Genomic DNA, 17,998 nt, shown 5'->3' with positions numbered 1-17,998 from the left:
AGTTTTTCTAAATAATTTCTTCCCTGTGTGTTGTATTTACTGGAATAACGTAGTTACAAAAAACTTAGAGAATCATTTATTTAGAAAACATATCTGGAGAACTTGCATTCTATCCCTAGTGAGGTAAATGGAATGGTCCCCAATGTGCCAGCATTTGGAAGAATGAAAGCAATTAGATTTTATTTTTTTAAGTTAAGTTTTCAAACTGGATAAAAAAAAAATCAGAATTGAAAACCATTGGACTTTTTGTCAGTTTTGTGAATTTGAAATATGTTATTTTTACATGAATGGCTTTTTTCACCTTTTATTCATCTTTTAAAACATACACAATGAATCTTTAAATTTTTCTTAGCAGTTTATTCAAAGTAACAGTATCCTCCAAATCTACCACTTGGCTGTATGTTCCAGTGGCCTGTTGTAGTGGTATACTTCAGATGTTATTATAATAAAAAACAGTAAATATTTTCAGGGTTCATTTGGACAACTGTTTGAGGGATATTCTTTCAAACAAAATAACAGGACATCCTCCTGAAGTGGTCAGAAATAAAAATGGCCTGTAAAGAGTCATTATATCTGGCAGGGTTTGTATTTAATAAGGTGTGATTTTTCACATCACCACTGCTCTCCTTGCAACCGTTGCTTTGATTGGAAAGTACACGTGGGGTGGAAACTCGGGTGATCGTGGCCCTCCGTCTCCTGCCTTGTGTTTCTCTCCGACCTTGAGCAGCTCTGTCTGTCTGATGGCCACGGCCATGTTCAGGGTGCAGGGTCTCATATAAAATCTTAATATGAATAACTTTTGAAAGAAACATTTATATGTTCCAGTGGAAACAGATGGAAAGTTACAGCTTGACACCCTGCTTCTCTGCGATGACTCATCTTAGACTAAGCCCGGCCTGGAGTGCACAGGAGACAGTGATGGTTAAGTTTTTCAAGAATCAGATGAAGCATGAATGCAAAACCCAGTGGAAGAGTAGAAAGGTCTGGCACCATAGCCAGTGTTGATTTCATTTTTACCAACAAAAGCAAGAAGAAAATTCTAACATGAGAAATTTGGGCATAAAATTCCTACTTTCCCAATGACCTGTCTCCCTAGGGAGGGGACGTGATGGCTCAGATGCCAAGGACTGTCGTGCTCTGATTAAAAAGGGAGAAGCCTTTCAAAAGTGGATTCTGTTTAGTGAATTGAACATTTCAGTCCTAATATTTTTCATCCTGAACTCATTTAGCAGAGGAAATGGATATTTCATCAGACACAGACTTGACATTCCATCACATTATACTGTAAACAGGACAGATAGTGTTTTGAAACCGGGAAAGCAGGAGAGCTAAGACAGTGGCCACTGGAAGGCCCTGGTTATCTCATTTAAACAGATACGAAATGTGGGTGCCAGTAGTGTGATCATCGTCCGCTTCCCACTTTGTGAATAAATTGCTTAGAAGGAGTCTTTTGCCTACCAGATGTGACCTAGATTTAGATTTTCAAAGGCAAGGGGGAGAAAAATCTCTATTGTGTTAAAAAAACAATTGCTGGTAAAATGCACAGTAAGTGAGCTTATCTCTCTTCTCCAGGTGTTTGGGCTAATATTGTTATGGAATTACTGCTTCATTTATGAAAAATAATTGGGGGAAATGTTCCAGCAAATCAACTTTGGATAAAGGCTGAGGATGTCTATTGTGTTGGTAGCAAGTTTCTAAAAGGCAGAAAGATCAGGGAGCCCATAGAGATAATAAAAATATTTTAAAAACTGTGTTTGAGAAGAGTCTCTTATAAAAGGGTCAGTCGTGGGTGTGCTTTCCAACTTGTGTTGGGGTTTAGTGAAATAGGGAAGAACAATGCGAACAATTACATTCCTTTCAGCGCCTGTGAAAGCCGTTGAAAAAAAATCAAAGCTCGTCTGTCTGCTAACTCTGATAAGTCTTATGACTCTGTTAAATGCAGCAAAATTTTAAAAAGCTAACATTTTTATTCTCCCTTACCCACCGTGTCTTCTTTCTCGTTTCTTCTCCCCTTCAGGAGCTGCCACTCCAAAACCAGTCCCAGAACCCGAGAAACAAACAGACCACACAGTCAAGATCGCAGGAGTCATCGCTGGCATCTTGCTGTTCGTGATTATATTTCTTGGAGTCGTGTTGGTCATGAAGAAAAGGTGAGCTCCCGGCCGTTGCCACCCATATGCTTCTTGGCCCGCTGTTTGCCCAGAGGCTTCTTGTGTGTGAAAATACTCAGTTACTCATTTGGCTTTGATGACCAAGATACATCTGTGGCTCTGGTTGTTCCTATTTTGCGTCATAAAGCATTCAAGGTTATGGAACAAAATTTAGGGTACGTGGTTGTGATTTTGTGTAAATATGCAGTTTCTCATGCTGGGTCAACATAAGGATCATGTGTCTTCCCACAAGTTGGTTGGTACATAAAACTTGGCAGAATGAGTAAAATCATTTATTCACCAGGAAATGTTTAGTATTTACTAGCAACAGACTAGGTCTTGAGGATATGAGAAAAAAGACTTTTCCTTCTCATTATATTGAAGATTATGGCGATGACAGAATTTACTGGGCCCATGTTATGTGCGGGCACCATGTTAATATCCCATGAGAAAGGGACTCTCAGAAAGCAGCTGGACAGCAACGCAGGGCATGGACACATAAGGACAAGAATGGTAGCATGTTGGATGTTATAAGGTTGCCCTGTTTGGCCAGGGGTGGTCAGAGGAGGAGAAAAACAGATATGGCTATAATAAGCAATCTTCACCTCTAATACGTGAAAAATAGGCAGTGTCTTTTGTCTTGTGGAAATGAGTGAAAACTTGCTTAATAATACAATGTTCAGTTTATATAGAAATGATCAACATAAAATATAGACAGCAAGAAGTGAAAAGACAGATTGTCCCTTTTTTATGTAGTTTAAGAACAATTATAAACAACAGGGTCCTATGTGTAGCACAGGGAACTGTATTCAATATCCTGTGATAAACCATAATGGAAAAGAATATGAGAAAGAATATGTATATACATGTATAATCGAATCACTGTGCTGTACACCTGAAACTAACACAGCATTGTACATCAACTAGACTTCAAGTTAAAGAAAAGATTTTTAAAAATGATGGAGTGTGAGTAAGGTTACGGAGGATAGGAGGTGAGGACAGAGGGGTCAGCAAAACCAGGTCTTGGAGGTCTTGTCTGGTCATCTAAGGCGCTGGACCTGGTCGTAAAATCCACTGGTGGCATTTAAGCAGGTAGTAATGTGACGTGCTTTTGCTCGCAGAAAGATCACTCTGATGTTAGGGTTGAGGCCAGCAAGGAGAGAAGAAGGCTGGAGTTAGGAAGACCAGCAACTTCAGAAACATAAGGAGCTACGTTGTAGTAGCCGTTTGCAGGCCGACCTGAGGGAGATGACGCAAAATAGAAAGAACCTCCTTGCTGCCGTGGCGGTTCGTGGGGGTATCGTCACTTCCCAGATGTCGAATGTGTAGGAGGTGGGGCATGTGGGGCGTGAAGACGGGGAGCTCAGCTCTGCACTTTTTTAAGTTCACTCTTCCTGTAACGTGGAGTAGACATGACCACTGAGCAGTCAGATATGCTGGTGTGGGCCAGGAAGAGTACTTTCCACAGTCAGAGTCATCCATCCACATATGTCCGGCTGAAGCTGGGGCTGGGACGAGGGCACTTAGAGCTACTGTCGAGTCAGAAGGAGGTCAGGGATGAAGGTCAACCCTTGGGTCACAGCAATATTTAAGGGGGGAGTTAATATCCAAATGTGTATACATACATATACATCTTTCCTTGCTTCTTCCTTCGTTTTCTGGTAACTGGTCTAGTTACGCCTTAGGACAACCAGCTGCTCTGTCCCAGCTCATATGTGACTAATGGGTCCCCATCATTTCAGCTACTCCTCCCCACTTGTCATCCATCCTCTCTTCCTTTCTCTTTGCTCACACATCGTTTAATTTCTCTCCATTTTTAAAATCTTTTTTCTTGTGTTGAGAACTTTCACGATCTACTCTCTTAGCAACTTTCAAATACACAGCGCTATAGTGTGGTGTATACATAGTGTTACTAGTATAGTGATATTAACTGTAGTCCCTGAGCTGTACATCCCATCCCCAGGACTTGTTTATCTTATAGCTGGGAGCTTCCTCCTCCTTTTTCATTTCTCATCTCTCTAGCTTTCTTTTCTTTACCCTTCTCTGCTTCTCTAGCTGTCAGTCTCTTTATTTCTTTCTCCCTTCACATCTCTGTCTTTTTTCTTCCTTCTTCTCCGTCATCTCTCATACACTTTTTCCTGGATGTGCTTTTTCTCTCCCCACCTCGTTGTTTATGTAGAAAGCTTAGCTGTAGTACCAGTGGTTGGTACTTTTTTTTTTTTAATATGATCCAGTATAAATTGTAAGCAGCACTAGGCCCTTGTATGCCTGGATATTCAAACTAAACATTTTGGAGAGTTGATTTTTAGCTGTGGGAATGTGTTGGATTTTTGTGTCATCTGGCAAGTTCTCTGTGAGGAATAGCCTGAAACTACAAATCCAGTTGCCCTCGTGACCTTAACTAAATATTAATTCATCCTCCAAGGGTCTGTTTCTGCAGGATTAATTCATTATTCCACCTTGGACTCTCAGGCAGTCATGGAGGTTGTGTTATAAATTATGCATTTGAAGAAACTGCCCATGGTAACATGTGGCCTTGATACAACTTTAGACTAAATTCCAATAACTCATATCAAATTTACATGATTATTTACTAGATAGTAACCTTAAAAGGGTTATTTTCACAGCATGTGCCACTTGTGTATTTGCTTTTTCTGAAATATAGAATATGCTCCCTTGTAAGGCAAATTTTCCAATATACTATGCCTCTTAGTACAAAACTTACAAGATTTTGACCTGAACAGTCATGTGGTCCAAACTGTCCTGTTTAATAGAAATTCCAAAAACTTCTAATTGTTCAGGGTTTTCTCCCAAAATTTGAGTCTAAATTTTAAAAGTTGTATTTTTAAACAGAACCATTAAAATATGATAGTAATCATGAATAAGTGGCTGGAGAGTTATTGATACATAACAAGCTACAGTGTTTGGTTAGCAACAGGGAGTTTAGATTTGGAATTCCTAGACCTGTGTTTTAACTAATTTTGTGATTCTGACTTTCTCTGAGCCTTAGTTCCTTCATCTTTAAGTTGAGCAAATTTCACTCCCCGATCTCTGAAGTCCCCCCAAAACTCTCCGGTTTTCTGTTACGCGGCAGCCAATGGTGACACGACTATGCAGTTGCTGTCCTGCAAGTGCAGTGGGGGCTCCTTACTCTATCTCACGCTGTAAACATACACAGTTGCTTCTCCAAAGCTTGCTTTGTGCAGCAGATTCAGGTCTCCGTGTGTTGGCCGGTGAGGGGTTCATCTTTTAGCCACGCGTTTCCCATTGTCACACAGGAGGCACTCAGTGGGGAGATGTAATGAGAGAAGGAGGGTGGGCAGGAAAGAGCTGACTTTCAGTGTAGTGCTAGTCGTGTTTGCTTGTTCGAGCCTGTGCTAATCAAACTTGCAGGCCCACTCCTACCCGGGCCAGACTCTGGGTCGCCAATGCGAGCACATGCCATTGGTCATAAGGACATCCTGGGCCCAGGAGAAAGTGTGGGTGAAGCAAATGCATCAGTACTTCTGGAAATACAATTGGAAGTCTGTCTTGCTGGGGAAAAGTCAGTAGTGACCGTCTGGGTGGGCCAGCATGCCAGGCCACGTGGGCCTGAGCTCTTAGGAGGAGGGACAGCAAATTTCACTGGGAGACATTGCCAGTTATTAGCTTAACTAAGATCATGTGGGTGTCTGAAGGCTCAGCCTTCTCTAAAAATTAATTGCTGGAATAGAACCTGTAAAATCTGTTCAACTCATACTAACTCATGGAATCCTTTCACACCTAGGCCATAATGACTGAAAACTGAGATGACCTTCAGTCTTATTTGGCTATAGTATTTTACAAACCTATCACAAATTAGACTAGTTGTTACCTGTTTGTGAATATTAACACATTCAAGCCTTGCCGAGACTAATACAATACAAAACCTGCTTTTCCTTAAAACCTTTTACAAAACCTTTCCGTGTATTTTTATTTTATTCTTTAAGAAAGCAATTTCTTTTTACTTTCCCCTTCCCAGAAGTATGTGTTCTTCTGAGGGTGCAGTGTTTTGACGCAGCAAATGTTAAGAAAGGGTGTTGAGATGAATAGCTATGAAATAAGTTTCATGCAGAGTCACATGACAACACACTCTCAAAATTAATATAAAATAAGTTGAGAAGCAGATACTTAGTTTTTATCATTTTCATCCCTGTATAATTAAATTTATTTGTATAAATGAAAATGCCTGCATTTTCAACATTTTTCGTAAGGAATAATTTATCTCAATAACATGTTTGACAGAATTTAGTATACCAGCACCATCTATTTTACCCTGATTAATTATATTTACTGTTGTTTCTAAAATTGCTATAGATCTTTTAGAAATTTGAGAACATTTGTATCAATTACAGTAATACTTCTGTCTCGGTCATTGTGGTAAATAGAAATTACAGAAGTTGTGACTAAATGGAAATCACTAAAGAGATACACATTCTTGCTGAAAATAGCAAATGTTAGTTACTCTACTTCATGAACACCTGTTATAGGTAAATGTGACTACTTCCATCCTCCAGCACCATACCTCTATCTCCTTCCCATAAAGCATTTTAACAGATGTACATTTTGCAAAAGCAGCCTATATCATTAAACATTTAGCACCTTTCTGTTATATTTTAAAAACACTGGAACTACCAAGATAAAAAAGTTCAGTAACATAGGAAGAGTATCTGGAAACATGAAACAGAAAAGATAAGGGAAAAAGTCTGATGAAAGCCCTCTTTTCAAAGAGACGCCTATAGCATGTGAGTGCAGGTAAGTCGACATTAACTATAGTTCCCCCACTAGAGCTGTTGACACTTGACATGGGAAAATTTTTTCCACTGCAGTTAAGTGTGAGTTACATGTGAAAAATGCCTTAAGTCTGGATGCTTTATTCGAAGTTCTATTTCAAAATCACATTTTCTGAAAGTGCATTGAGAAAGTCACCTCTAGACATGTCTTTTTGGTTATTTAGAATATGTGTACTTGATATGTAGCTGTGTAAATAATACTCAGTAGCTGAGACTTTTCTCCTCGAGCACATGCTTTTGGCATATGTGAAACAGGATACATGTGTTCACAAATAGGTCCAGAAATGCCCTCCTAATCAATCAATCAGCTAGTGTCCTTCAGTTTCTTAGGTGATAACTGAGTGGGCTCCTTGTTCAGCGGTAAATTAAATTGACCTTTTTAAGGGCTCTTCTAACCTGGACTTCATATGGTTACTCTAATAGCTCCCATATTCTGACTATTTCTGGACTCAATCTAATGGTTTATTTAACTATGTTCTATTCGGGGCTCTTTGGGCTCTCTTTATAAAGAAGATTTTAAAAGGAAGGTGGGGAACATAGGCACCAGTTTTTTTAGTTTATAGGAGGAGGGGGTCAGAGAATGATAAGGGCAGCCAACAGGCTTTAGAATCTCACAGACCTGTGTTCACACCCCAGCTCCTACCTGGTGGCAGCATAGATTTAGGGAAGTCACTTAACCTCTCTGAACTCAGTCTGCAAATGTGAAACGTGACGATAATGATGATGATGATAATGTGTGCGGGGGAAGTATGAAAATCAAGTATGGACATAGCTGGTGCTTGATAAATGATAGCCCAGAAGTTCAGAAAGCTGTTCAAGGTCCCGTGGTATACGCGGCAGAGCCTGGGGTCAATCCAGGAGTGTCTGAGCGTTACCACCCCACTGGTCACAGCAGTAAAGCTCAGAGGTGCCTCTCACTCTGTAAGCCTCAGCTGCTCTTGCTAACCAGTAGCTGGAAACACCAAATAGTCGTCGGCTTGTTGCTGTTTACCCTTGCTGGAAGTCTACAGATATTTCAGACTGCCAGCCTGTTTTAATCTCCTTTTTGAGCTATCATTGGAGAATAGCTAAAAGAAAGCTTTTTCCTCTTCCTCCTTTACAGAAGCGTTTTGTAAATCCTTTCGAATACATGTGTTCCATGGCATTCTTGGAGCCGGTGGTTTACTTCTGATAATTCGCAGCAGCGAGGATGCTGTGTCCTCGTCTGGTTTAGTGAGTGAGCGAACTTTGTTGAGTTTTATGGTTAAGCCTTCAGCAAGCGAGCTTCTCTCCTTCCTCCTCAGAGACAAACCCTAGGTTCAGGGGGCTGTGGAGTGGGCAGCGGCCCCTGGAGACAGAGGCTGACACAGGCTCTGCTGAGCTGTGTGACCCTGGCACGTGGCTGGCTTTCTGTCCCCCAACTTCCCCAGTAAAATGCCCCGAAGGCATCATAACAGGACTTTCCCATGAGTGTTAGGAGAAGGAAATGAGTGACGACCATTACAGTGCTGGCCCCAATGAATATTAACTGTCAGTACGCATGCTATGCTGCTTTGCCTGGGAGCCGTAGCTGAGGCTAGTCTCAGGTCCATTGCCCACCTTAAAGGCTTTGTTTCCACCCTCAGAGGCCAGGTGGGACCAGGAGCTGATCCTCCTTTGGAGGGGGTCCGACTCTCCGTGCGGAGTCCACCTGGAGAGCATGGGTCTTAGTTGTGAAGGTAGCTGGGAGCACAGCCGCCCGGAGGACAGCTCACAGTCCCCGCAGCCTGAAGCCAGGCCTGGGTAGAGATGCTAGAGCTGAAAGCGCGAAGGAAACGCTCTTGGGCCAAACTGGCCCAGCGGTATTCCTTGTGCAGAGGCCCCTGCTCCATCTGAGGGTTTTACTCCCTACACAGAAGGAAGCCAAGTGCTGGGGCACCAATACCACCTCCCTCGCAGACTTCCCGCTAAGCCCCGAGTTCATCTGAGTAAGCATGACCTTGGCACTCAGTGCAGATTCTTTGGGTACCCGAACCTGTCAGACCCAGACCCGGGCTGGGGCCGTGGTCTGCCTCCCGGGTCAGAACAGAGGACAGCATCAGTCTTTCCCAGGTCCTTAAGAGCATCCTGCATCTATAGGGACTCCCCGAGCCTGCTCTAGCACCTCTCAAGAGGTGTGGACCCTCTTGCCATGTGACCAGACCTGAGCCTGCACACACTGAGCTGGACTCTCTCCAGCCATCTCAGGGCACAGCTGTCCTACTGATTCCTATTGGAATGACCTGTAACTTTCCAGTACAGCTCGTTTGTATCCTGTATCCGTTAGCACAGCTTATTAAAACATGTTCTTTCACTGTATCATCCCTCTGAAGTTCAAGTCTAACGGTACCTATAAGGGGCTCAGAGGGGGTTACATATCTACCACTGAGATTGATGGTTCTCCGTGGTTGCTGTCCCGAGATGCTGTGCTGATGTCCCCAGCTCTGTCCCAGGCAGGCTCTTCATGTTGTAGAGGGTGTCTGTCTCATTCATGTTGACATGACCTCACGTTCTAGTTTGTAGGGTAGGAAACACCCAGAGCATGAAAACCGAGGATGTTTTACGTAGGATGATTGTTTAAACCTGTCGTCTTGGTCAGTGAATCCGAGAATTCAAACTTAACATTCTCACTCTTTCTAGTTTTGTATTAATGAGTAAAACAGTAATGAAAAATACTTAGACTATAGAAAATATATATATGTTAAAAAAAAAAAAGTAGGCCAATATCTAACCTGACTTCTTTGGGCAAAATTCATGGTCCCTCTTCTTCTAACATAAATCTAAATTTCTTTTTAACAAGGAAAGGAGTTATATCTGGAATCTTTAACTTAGGTTCATTTATAGAAAGTTACATAAAATTAATTTTCAAAGTAGAGAAAGAGGAGCTACTGTGTTAGTAGAGGAATGCTATTTTCTTTTCTTTTTTTTTTGGCATAGCTCAGCATTGTAAGATGTGATGCCGTGTTAAATAATATATTGACTAATAGGAAAGGCATGTTTTTGCCCAGTGTCCTCACAGACTGTGCCTTTCAAAGGGCATAATGCTTCACTGGAAGGAGTTTTTGTTCTTACTTTCACGTATACTGTTTTCCTCTTGGCCCTGCTGTGGTGGAACTAAAGTAAAGCTATTTTTATGGGTTTTACAGCAACAAGTAAAAATTGACTCATTTATTAAATCCAACATCCTTCTATTTGTTTGTAAAAACAACACAAAACCAAAAATTGGCAAAAATGTAGCACAGGTTATCCTATCTGCAAATGGCCGATTTTCTCTCTCCTGCACACGCAGGCATGAACACAGCTTTCTAAAGTTAATTATGTTCCTGAGATGACTTGGAGCACCAGTAACCCGATAGCAGAATTCCAGGGTGGACCTGGGATGTGTTTCTTCCCTGACTCACCTCATCACAGCGCTCAGGCTGCACCTTCCATGCATTCAGCCTCCTGAATTATTCGGGTACCATCTGCCTCTTCTGTTAGATTCTAACATGTTACAGGCTGTGATGTGATCCTTTCGAATTATCTCTGACACCCCAGCACAGTCTTTGCGCCTAGTAGACATGGAGTATATTTAGTATTTAAAGACAAAAAGCACTCCTTTCATGCAAGCCCTTCAGTACCACCCTGGACTTTGAATCGCTGTGGCTTTTTATTATTAGGGATATATAAGTTTTATAATATAAGATGCTTTATTAATTTTTCTGTACTGTAGGTTTTCTGGTGGACAGATTCCCTCTTTTGAATAGTATGATTTTTAAAGGTCTGAATAACAATTATTTAAGTTTTTTATTTGCTATATTAAAATCATTTAAATGAATAGGAATATATTTAAATATATTTAAATAAATATATTCAGATCTGGCTTAATTAAAAGAAAAATGGGCTCATATCTATCATTTACTTAAATTATCACTTATTTCCAAACCACCTTTGAAACATTTTTTATAATAGTGTACTGCCTTGCATATTTTTCACAAGCAACATCAATCGAGATAGAAATTATTATATTCAAAAAAAGAATAAGAGCCTCAGGATGAAGTTTTCTCTATACAATGAGCATCTGCCCTAAATAAATTAAAATATCCAGTTTTTCAGGTCTTCATTTCAGTGGGTTCACAATGGAAATGCTCAGGCTTACGTCTTGGTAATTCACGTAGGTCTTCTCATCTCCAGCCCTTCAGCTGCTAGTAGCGCTCCCACTGCATCCGTGCACAGCATTGTTCCTCCAAGTGTGCTTGATGAGAATTTATGGTAAACATTGGCTCACTGGCCTTCTGTCAGAAGGAAAACATTAATAGAAACAAAATCAGGAAAAAGCCATTTCCTGAACAGCTTAATGTAAGTGTAGAGTTATCCGGAGCTATCAAAATGTCCTTCATCCTTTTCCCTGATTTATCTAAAAGCCTGGGTTGTGGGTTTGGAGTCAGAAGTCAGTTGTGGAAGAATTGGCTTCTCTGCAAAGCAAATTGCTGCATAATTCCTAGGAATGGTTCTTACCTTTACTAAAAGGGAAGGAGGAAAATCCCAGAAATACATTAAGACGGTGGGAACAAAGTGGGACATAGCATTAACTGAAATTCTTCTAGGAATGGTTCTTACCTTTACTAAAAGGGAAGGAGGAAAATCCCAGAAATACATTAAGATGGTGGGAACAAAGTGGGACATAGCATTAACTGAAATTCTTCACTCGGTGGCTGTCATCTGGGAGTGGTATTGTCCCCTTAGGGGACACTGGACATGCATGAGGGTCTCTGCACGGAGAATGGCTTAGTTGTATACATCTGTCAGCTGTATAGTTTCATAGTTACAATTGTCAAGGTTTTTCTTTTATAATTTATCCAGGTAGGGTTGACTCAGAGTTCTGGTCTTAAAGTCACAGGAGGTCTAGATTAAGGTCTCAATCAGAACTGCCTACAAGGAGGCCCAGGAGGGCTGACCCGGGGGGGGCCTGGTGAAGAGCGTGTCTGGAGAAGGCTTGGATGCTCAGGCCCGTTAGGTGTGCCACTATGTCACAGATATTACTGTCCCCTCCCACCCCTGGGGAAGTGAGAAATCTTGATTTCTTTTGTTAAATATTCTAAATTTTTTTAACACTGGCAACTAACCATTTTTTAATGCTTTGTTGGCCAGATAAAATGGGCATCCAGTTGCCAGTTGGTGATTCCTAACTCTATTTTAAGATAAGCCAAGCAGGAGACATGAAAATAACCCCATTTTAAAATTCCCTTACACGTTTCTGACTATAGGTGATGCTTATGCCAGAAAAAGACAATAGACTCTTTCCTTACCCACGTCTTCAGTGCCTGAGATGCCCTCAAAATGATGAATAAATGGCTCCTACTTGGAAATACACGAAATTTAAGCTTCGTTTGTGTTGTCCGTGATGCCGACAGGTGGTTTGGATCGTGTGCCTCCGGTTCATGACAAGAGCCCATCCCATCTTTCCGCGCTCAGAATCACTGTTGACTTCTGTGTCGCTAGAGGAGCCTCAGATTGTAACATCTGTTAGAGCGCTTTCACTCAGAAGATTAACATTAAATTTATTAAATTCTATTTCTATTCTAATCATCTTCCTGGTCTTTCGAAACAGTTTCCCTAGCATGAGAGAGCCCTAGGCTGCCCCTGAAGTGGAATCCGGCCTCTGTGCCCAACACCGAATTAAATCTTGGAGACAGAGTTTTGGTTGAAGTAGAAAAGAAAAGCTTTATTGCCTTGCCAGGCAAAGGGGGCCACAGCAGGCTAGTACCCTCAGAACTGTGTGTCCCAGCTTGGAGGGGGTAGTGAGGAGTTTTATAGTAATGGTTCAAAGAGGGTATGGTCAGCTCGTGGACATGCTCCTGATTGGCTAGTGGGGAGATAGGAGTGAGCATCATCAACCTTCTGGTTCCAACCGGTCTGGGGTCTAGTGCTTGTGGACAGTACACCGTTAACTTCTCCCACCTGGTGGGGGTTTCAGTATCTGCAAAAGAGCTCAGAGATGTTGTGTTTCCCCTGCTGGAACCAGGACCCTGCCCCAAGGCTGCACTATTGTATCCTGACTGCTCCTCCCTTGTCGCTGCATCCCCTCCCTTCCCTGATTAGCAGCTGTTTGAACTGCCCCTTGGAACTCAAGGAAGGTCATGGGGGCTGAATAAAGCCTATTTCCTATAATCAAGAAATAGGGGACACAGAAAGGCTTTTGTGCCGAGGGTCCTGTTCGGTTTCACCTCTGACCATGCTTATCATGGTGGATGGGGTCTCGGGAGGGAAACCAGGCCCTCCTTCCTAAGGCGGCCTCCTGATGGACTGTGCCCAGCTGACCAAGTCAGAGCCCGGGGGGCTATGGGTTCTCCCGCTGCATAGCCCAGCCGAGGTAAGAGAGCCAGAAAACCTGGGGATCCTGTGAGAACAGGCTCCCTGCTAGCACCATGGCTGTTGATTTTGTTATGCTGAGTTTGAGAAGCAGTAGGACTTATGTATCTGCCATCATCTGAGAATAAAACGGTAGTGTATTTCCCTGTATACCCTTTACCTCCCACCCCAATACACATACATCTTTACGGCCTGTCTTTAAGAAGGAGAATCCAAATTTAAATAATCTCTGGTGCCCTGAAGTTTTGGAGCTGCGCCAGTGTCCAATCCAAGACCCCACTTGGTCTTGACATCAGACTGCAGTTATGAGACTCTTCTGCTGCCTTTGGCTGCAGCGAATCCTGGAGCCTTCACAGCACATCCAAAGACCTGATGCCGCAGCCCCCCCCCCCCTCTGCTCAGCGGGCATCTAGCACTTTCCAAGGAGCCCCCAGGAGCCTCAGAGCCACTCCACGGCTGTGCCACACTCGCTCTGGGGCCAGGAACACCCACTTGCATTCCCTGGCAGGAAATTCCTCAATGCCTGAGCTCTACGGCCTTCACTCCCAGAGCAATTTAATTTCCTACTGCCCTAATTGCTGTGCTGGTGCCTGGACTTAAATGGCCCATCCATTTGGATCTCCAAACAGCCTCTGACTCACCCAGAAACTCCTCCCTAAGTTCTAAAATGGCTATTTTTTTAACCTGGAACTTTGGGGTGCCAGCCTGATTCTGTAAACCTTGCATAACTCTAGATCAAGTCTGGTTTATTGAACGCCCCTCACGTGGTGACATGCCCATCATTGTGTCAGCGTGAGGTCCAGGCTCTGTCTGTCACCCCATCCTGAGCCCCTGCCATCCACGGCTGATACCCAGGTTGGTAGTGTTAAGTCTCCAGGGAAGCCTTCCAAGCACAGAGCTGCTGACAGTATTTTAACGAAGGAAAGCAACAGAAATAAATGGTTCATTCCCATTCTGCATACATTTTTACTTTTATGATCTACACTGATATAAAGAACAACGACAACAAAAATTAACTGAAGTTGTAAGTCGCAGAGTTAGAATGATGATTCACTATATGAACAGAGAAACCGACTCTAGGAAGAATGTGGTTGATTAATGAGCTTTGTTAACAAGTTCACAGTTTCAAAGGTCAAAATTATAGACCTGATGACGTACCGTGCAACACTCTTCACTGATGTTCAGGTCCTTTTCCTAACACAGAGCATCAGAGGGCATCACCAACAATTATTTTAATACCATGTGTTCTATGACTTATAAAATTTTGGATTCTTAAAATATCTTTTAATTACTATCCTGACTAGTGCATTAGCCTCAGCGTTTTTTAGTTTAAACTTAGGGCACTCGGCAATCATTTCCCTTTCACTGTGACACTGCTAATTTTAATGATAGTATGTGAAGAACCTACAACAATTAAGCTGGAGCTCTGAACAAATAACAAATCTTGGTAAGCTAAGGAAAAGGAAATAACCATAATGAGAGATCCATAAGCTAAGAGAGAAACTGAGTTGGTTATAGAAAGACAAATTAAAGTAGATTTTTGGATTCTAAATTATTGTTGATTATGATAGCTTGAGGGACTCCCTGGAAGAGAATGGATTAGCCCACAAGTCTCTCCCAAGTTAATTTCGTGATTTGGCAAAACACAGCTTGTGAAATTTATTTCTCTGGCCACATGCAATCCCTTTTTAAATATGCATGAAAGGAGCAGCATACTGAACCGGGACCCAGAGATGCAGCCTTCCTGTTTTTATTGACAAAAATGTCTTTCTACATATATACCACAAAGAATTGAAAGCAGGGACTTGAACAGATGTTTATACACCCTCATTCATAGCAGCATTATTCACAATAACCAAAAGGTGGAAACAATCCAAATGTCCATCAACAGATGAATGGACAAACAAAATCTGGTGCGTCCATACAATGGAATAGTATTCGGCCTTAAAAAAGGAAGGACCGTCTGGCACCTGCTACAGCATGGATAAACCTTGAGGCCATTATGCCAAGTGAACTAAGCCAGACCGAAAATCACAAGTATTATATGATTCTACCTCTGTGAGGTACCTAGGGTCGTCAAATTCATAGATACACAAGTAAACTAATGGTGAGCAGGAACTGGGGAGAGGAAAGAATGAGGATAGTGTGTAATGGGTGCCAGTGTTTCAGTTTAGGAAGATGAAAAAGTTCTAGAAATGGATGGTGGTGACGGTTGCCCACAATGTGAATGTACTTGTTGATGAAAACTTAATTAACTATCAAGTTAAGAAGAAAAAAGGGAATTTTATTCGAGCCAAACTGAGGATTATAACCTGGGAAGCAGATTCTCAGAAAGCTCTGAGAGCTGTTCCACCTGTTAGAAGTCAAAGGCGCAGTCATATACGTTTTTGAGACATCCTGATATATTACATAAAGTTCACCAAGGATACGTAGTCCAGGTAGGCACGGGCAAAGCGAGCAGCAAGTCGCCATGACCCCCTACGGAGCTGGGAAAGCACACAATGCTTTCAAGTTACGTTTGCTACCGTGAGAAGAAAGAAAAAAAAATTGGTATTTACTGTTGAGCAGGTCTTCCCATCTTTGAGGAGCTCTGATTAATGTGTATGAGAGATGCACATTGCACATTAGGGAGGGAGAAGGCGCAAACAAACACAGAGAGAATTTTATGTTTAATTTTTTTTCTTGTCTTAAAATATAAATTTTATTTCATCATACTTAATGCCACTGAGCTCTACACTTAAAAATGGTTGTTAGTAAATTCTGTGTTATGTAGATTTCACTACAGTTTTTTTTAATGGTTTAATATTGGTAGACAAAGGATGTTTAGACAGGTTTTGAAGTACTGCCCTCACCATTCTAACCAGCAGTCAGCCCCGGAGCATTAGGCCAGCCTTGGTACGGGGGGCCAGGTGTATGAGGGAGCGTCTGCCTTTTGAACTCTCAGGCCTGGGCTGCTGGGAGGGTTGCTTTGCCGAGCTCACAGCAGGAGAAAACTGATGCAATTGTGCGTGTTTACCTGGGGTTAGGAAAGCTCCAGAAAGACATCCAGCACATTCAGAGCACGCAGCCTGGAGTATTCCTGCATCGCTACTGACAACGGTGAAAGCAAGAAAGCCAAATTGCCTCCGAAAAGCACCTCCTGAATTGTCACCTTAATACCCCCCAAAGCCAAGCAGGACGGCCATCAACCTGGAACCAGCCGGAACACATGTGCCCAGATTCCTGGGGAGGCACAGGGTATTTCAGTCATAAGTGAAGAAAACAATGTGCCCTGTGCCTTATTTTAAGCCACCAGAGAGTGGAATGTGGGTAGTGCTGGCGGAGGCTCTCAACAGCTGTCAGTTTTTTATTTTCTTTACTAGTAACAGCGACTCTGCACAAATCACCGACAAACAGAATATGAGTGTGTCTAGCATTCTAGAAGCTCACAGCACTTCAAATCCAATCCACATCACTCCCTAGTGCAGGCCTCAGAATTTGTGCACTTTCAGCCTTACGGCTTTGATTAAAAAGCAGAAAACAGGGCTTCCCTGGTGGCGCAGTGGTTGAGAGTCCGCCTGCCGATGCAGGGGACATGGGTTCGTGCCCCGGTCCGGGAGGATCCCACATGCCGCAGAGCGGCTGGGCCCGTGAGCCATGGCCGCTGAGCCTGCGCGTCCGGAGCATGTGCTCCGCAATGGGACAGGCCACGACAGTGAGAGGCCCGCATACCACAAAAAAAAAAAAAGCAGAAAACAAAGAGAAAATAAATCCCGTACGTGCTGCCTAGAATGTAGGGCTGGGGCTCCTCTCATTCCATGGGTGAGTCCTGAGTCGGTCTCTGGTTTCCTGTTTCTAAGCAGACTTGCTGTCTCTGAGTTGATTGGAAGCCCTCTGAGGGCAGGATCGCTGAGTGAGTGAATAGACAGCAGGTCCTGCCAACATGACCCCTGGGCACTCTTCCCACCGCGTGGCCCCCTGCCCCCTGCCGGCTCCTCACAGAGGCGTAGCTGACTCCAGACTACCTGCTTCAAGTCATGACCAGGCAAGGAACAAGTCCTGTTCTTGCGCTCCTCTTCCTGCAAAACCCTGTCCCTGAACTGCAGCCTCCTTTTTGTGACTGGAGTCACGTGAAGACAACGGTACCCCCAGAATGGAATTCTGTGTGACTACCCTACCTTGAGGCACCACATTTTTGTATATATTATGTATGTCATCTGTAGGAGACTTCTTACAGGGCCCATCCTTCCTCCAAACAAGTTTATTGACCCAGTGAGATGATAATGACCCAAAAAAGGATACAAGGGGCTTCCCTGGTGGCGCAGTAGATGGGAGTCCGCCTGCCGATGCAGGGGACACAGGTTCGTGCCCCGGTCCGGGAAGATCCCACATGCCGCGGAGCGGCTGGGCCCGTGAGCCATGGCCGCTGAGCCTGCGCGTCCGGAGCCTGTGCTCCGCAACGGGAGAGGCCACAGCAGTGAGAGGCCCACATACCGCAAAAAAAAAAAAAGGATACAAGCAAGATTTACCTTGAGAAATCTGAATTACTAAACATCCACAAGTGAAGATGAGTTGGCTTTTCTCAGTAGTCATTCCATCTGTGTTAGTTGTTACTTATTTAATAGTGATGGTGATGATGATGTTGATAGCCAATAAAAATTCAGCATCTGCTTCAGACTAGGCACCATTACAAGTTTTTATGAGTGTTAT

The 17,998-nt window shown here is 43.0% G+C and overlaps 1 protein-coding gene across 4 annotated transcripts in view; it reads left to right on the top strand.

Annotated features, from left to right (window-relative positions):
• The window catches only part of PTPRM (protein tyrosine phosphatase receptor type M), a 746,863-nt gene that overhangs the window by 507,251 nt on the left and 221,614 nt on the right, over positions 1-17,998 (top strand). For all 4 annotated transcript variants that reach the window (XM_082668014.1, XM_082668012.1, XM_082668013.1 and 1 more), the window contains exon 14: positions 2,018-2,150. In XM_082668014.1, the coding sequence (XP_082524140.1) occupies positions 2,018-2,150 (133 nt within the window). The remainder of the gene's footprint in view (positions 1-2,017; positions 2,151-17,998) is intronic.

The sequence above is a fragment of the Grampus griseus genome (assembly GCF_964374135.1).
Source record: "Grampus griseus genome assembly, chromosome: 12".
Lineage (NCBI taxonomy): Eukaryota > Metazoa > Chordata > Mammalia > Artiodactyla > Delphinidae > Grampus > Grampus griseus.
This window is presented reverse-complemented; position numbering and strand designations above follow the sequence as displayed.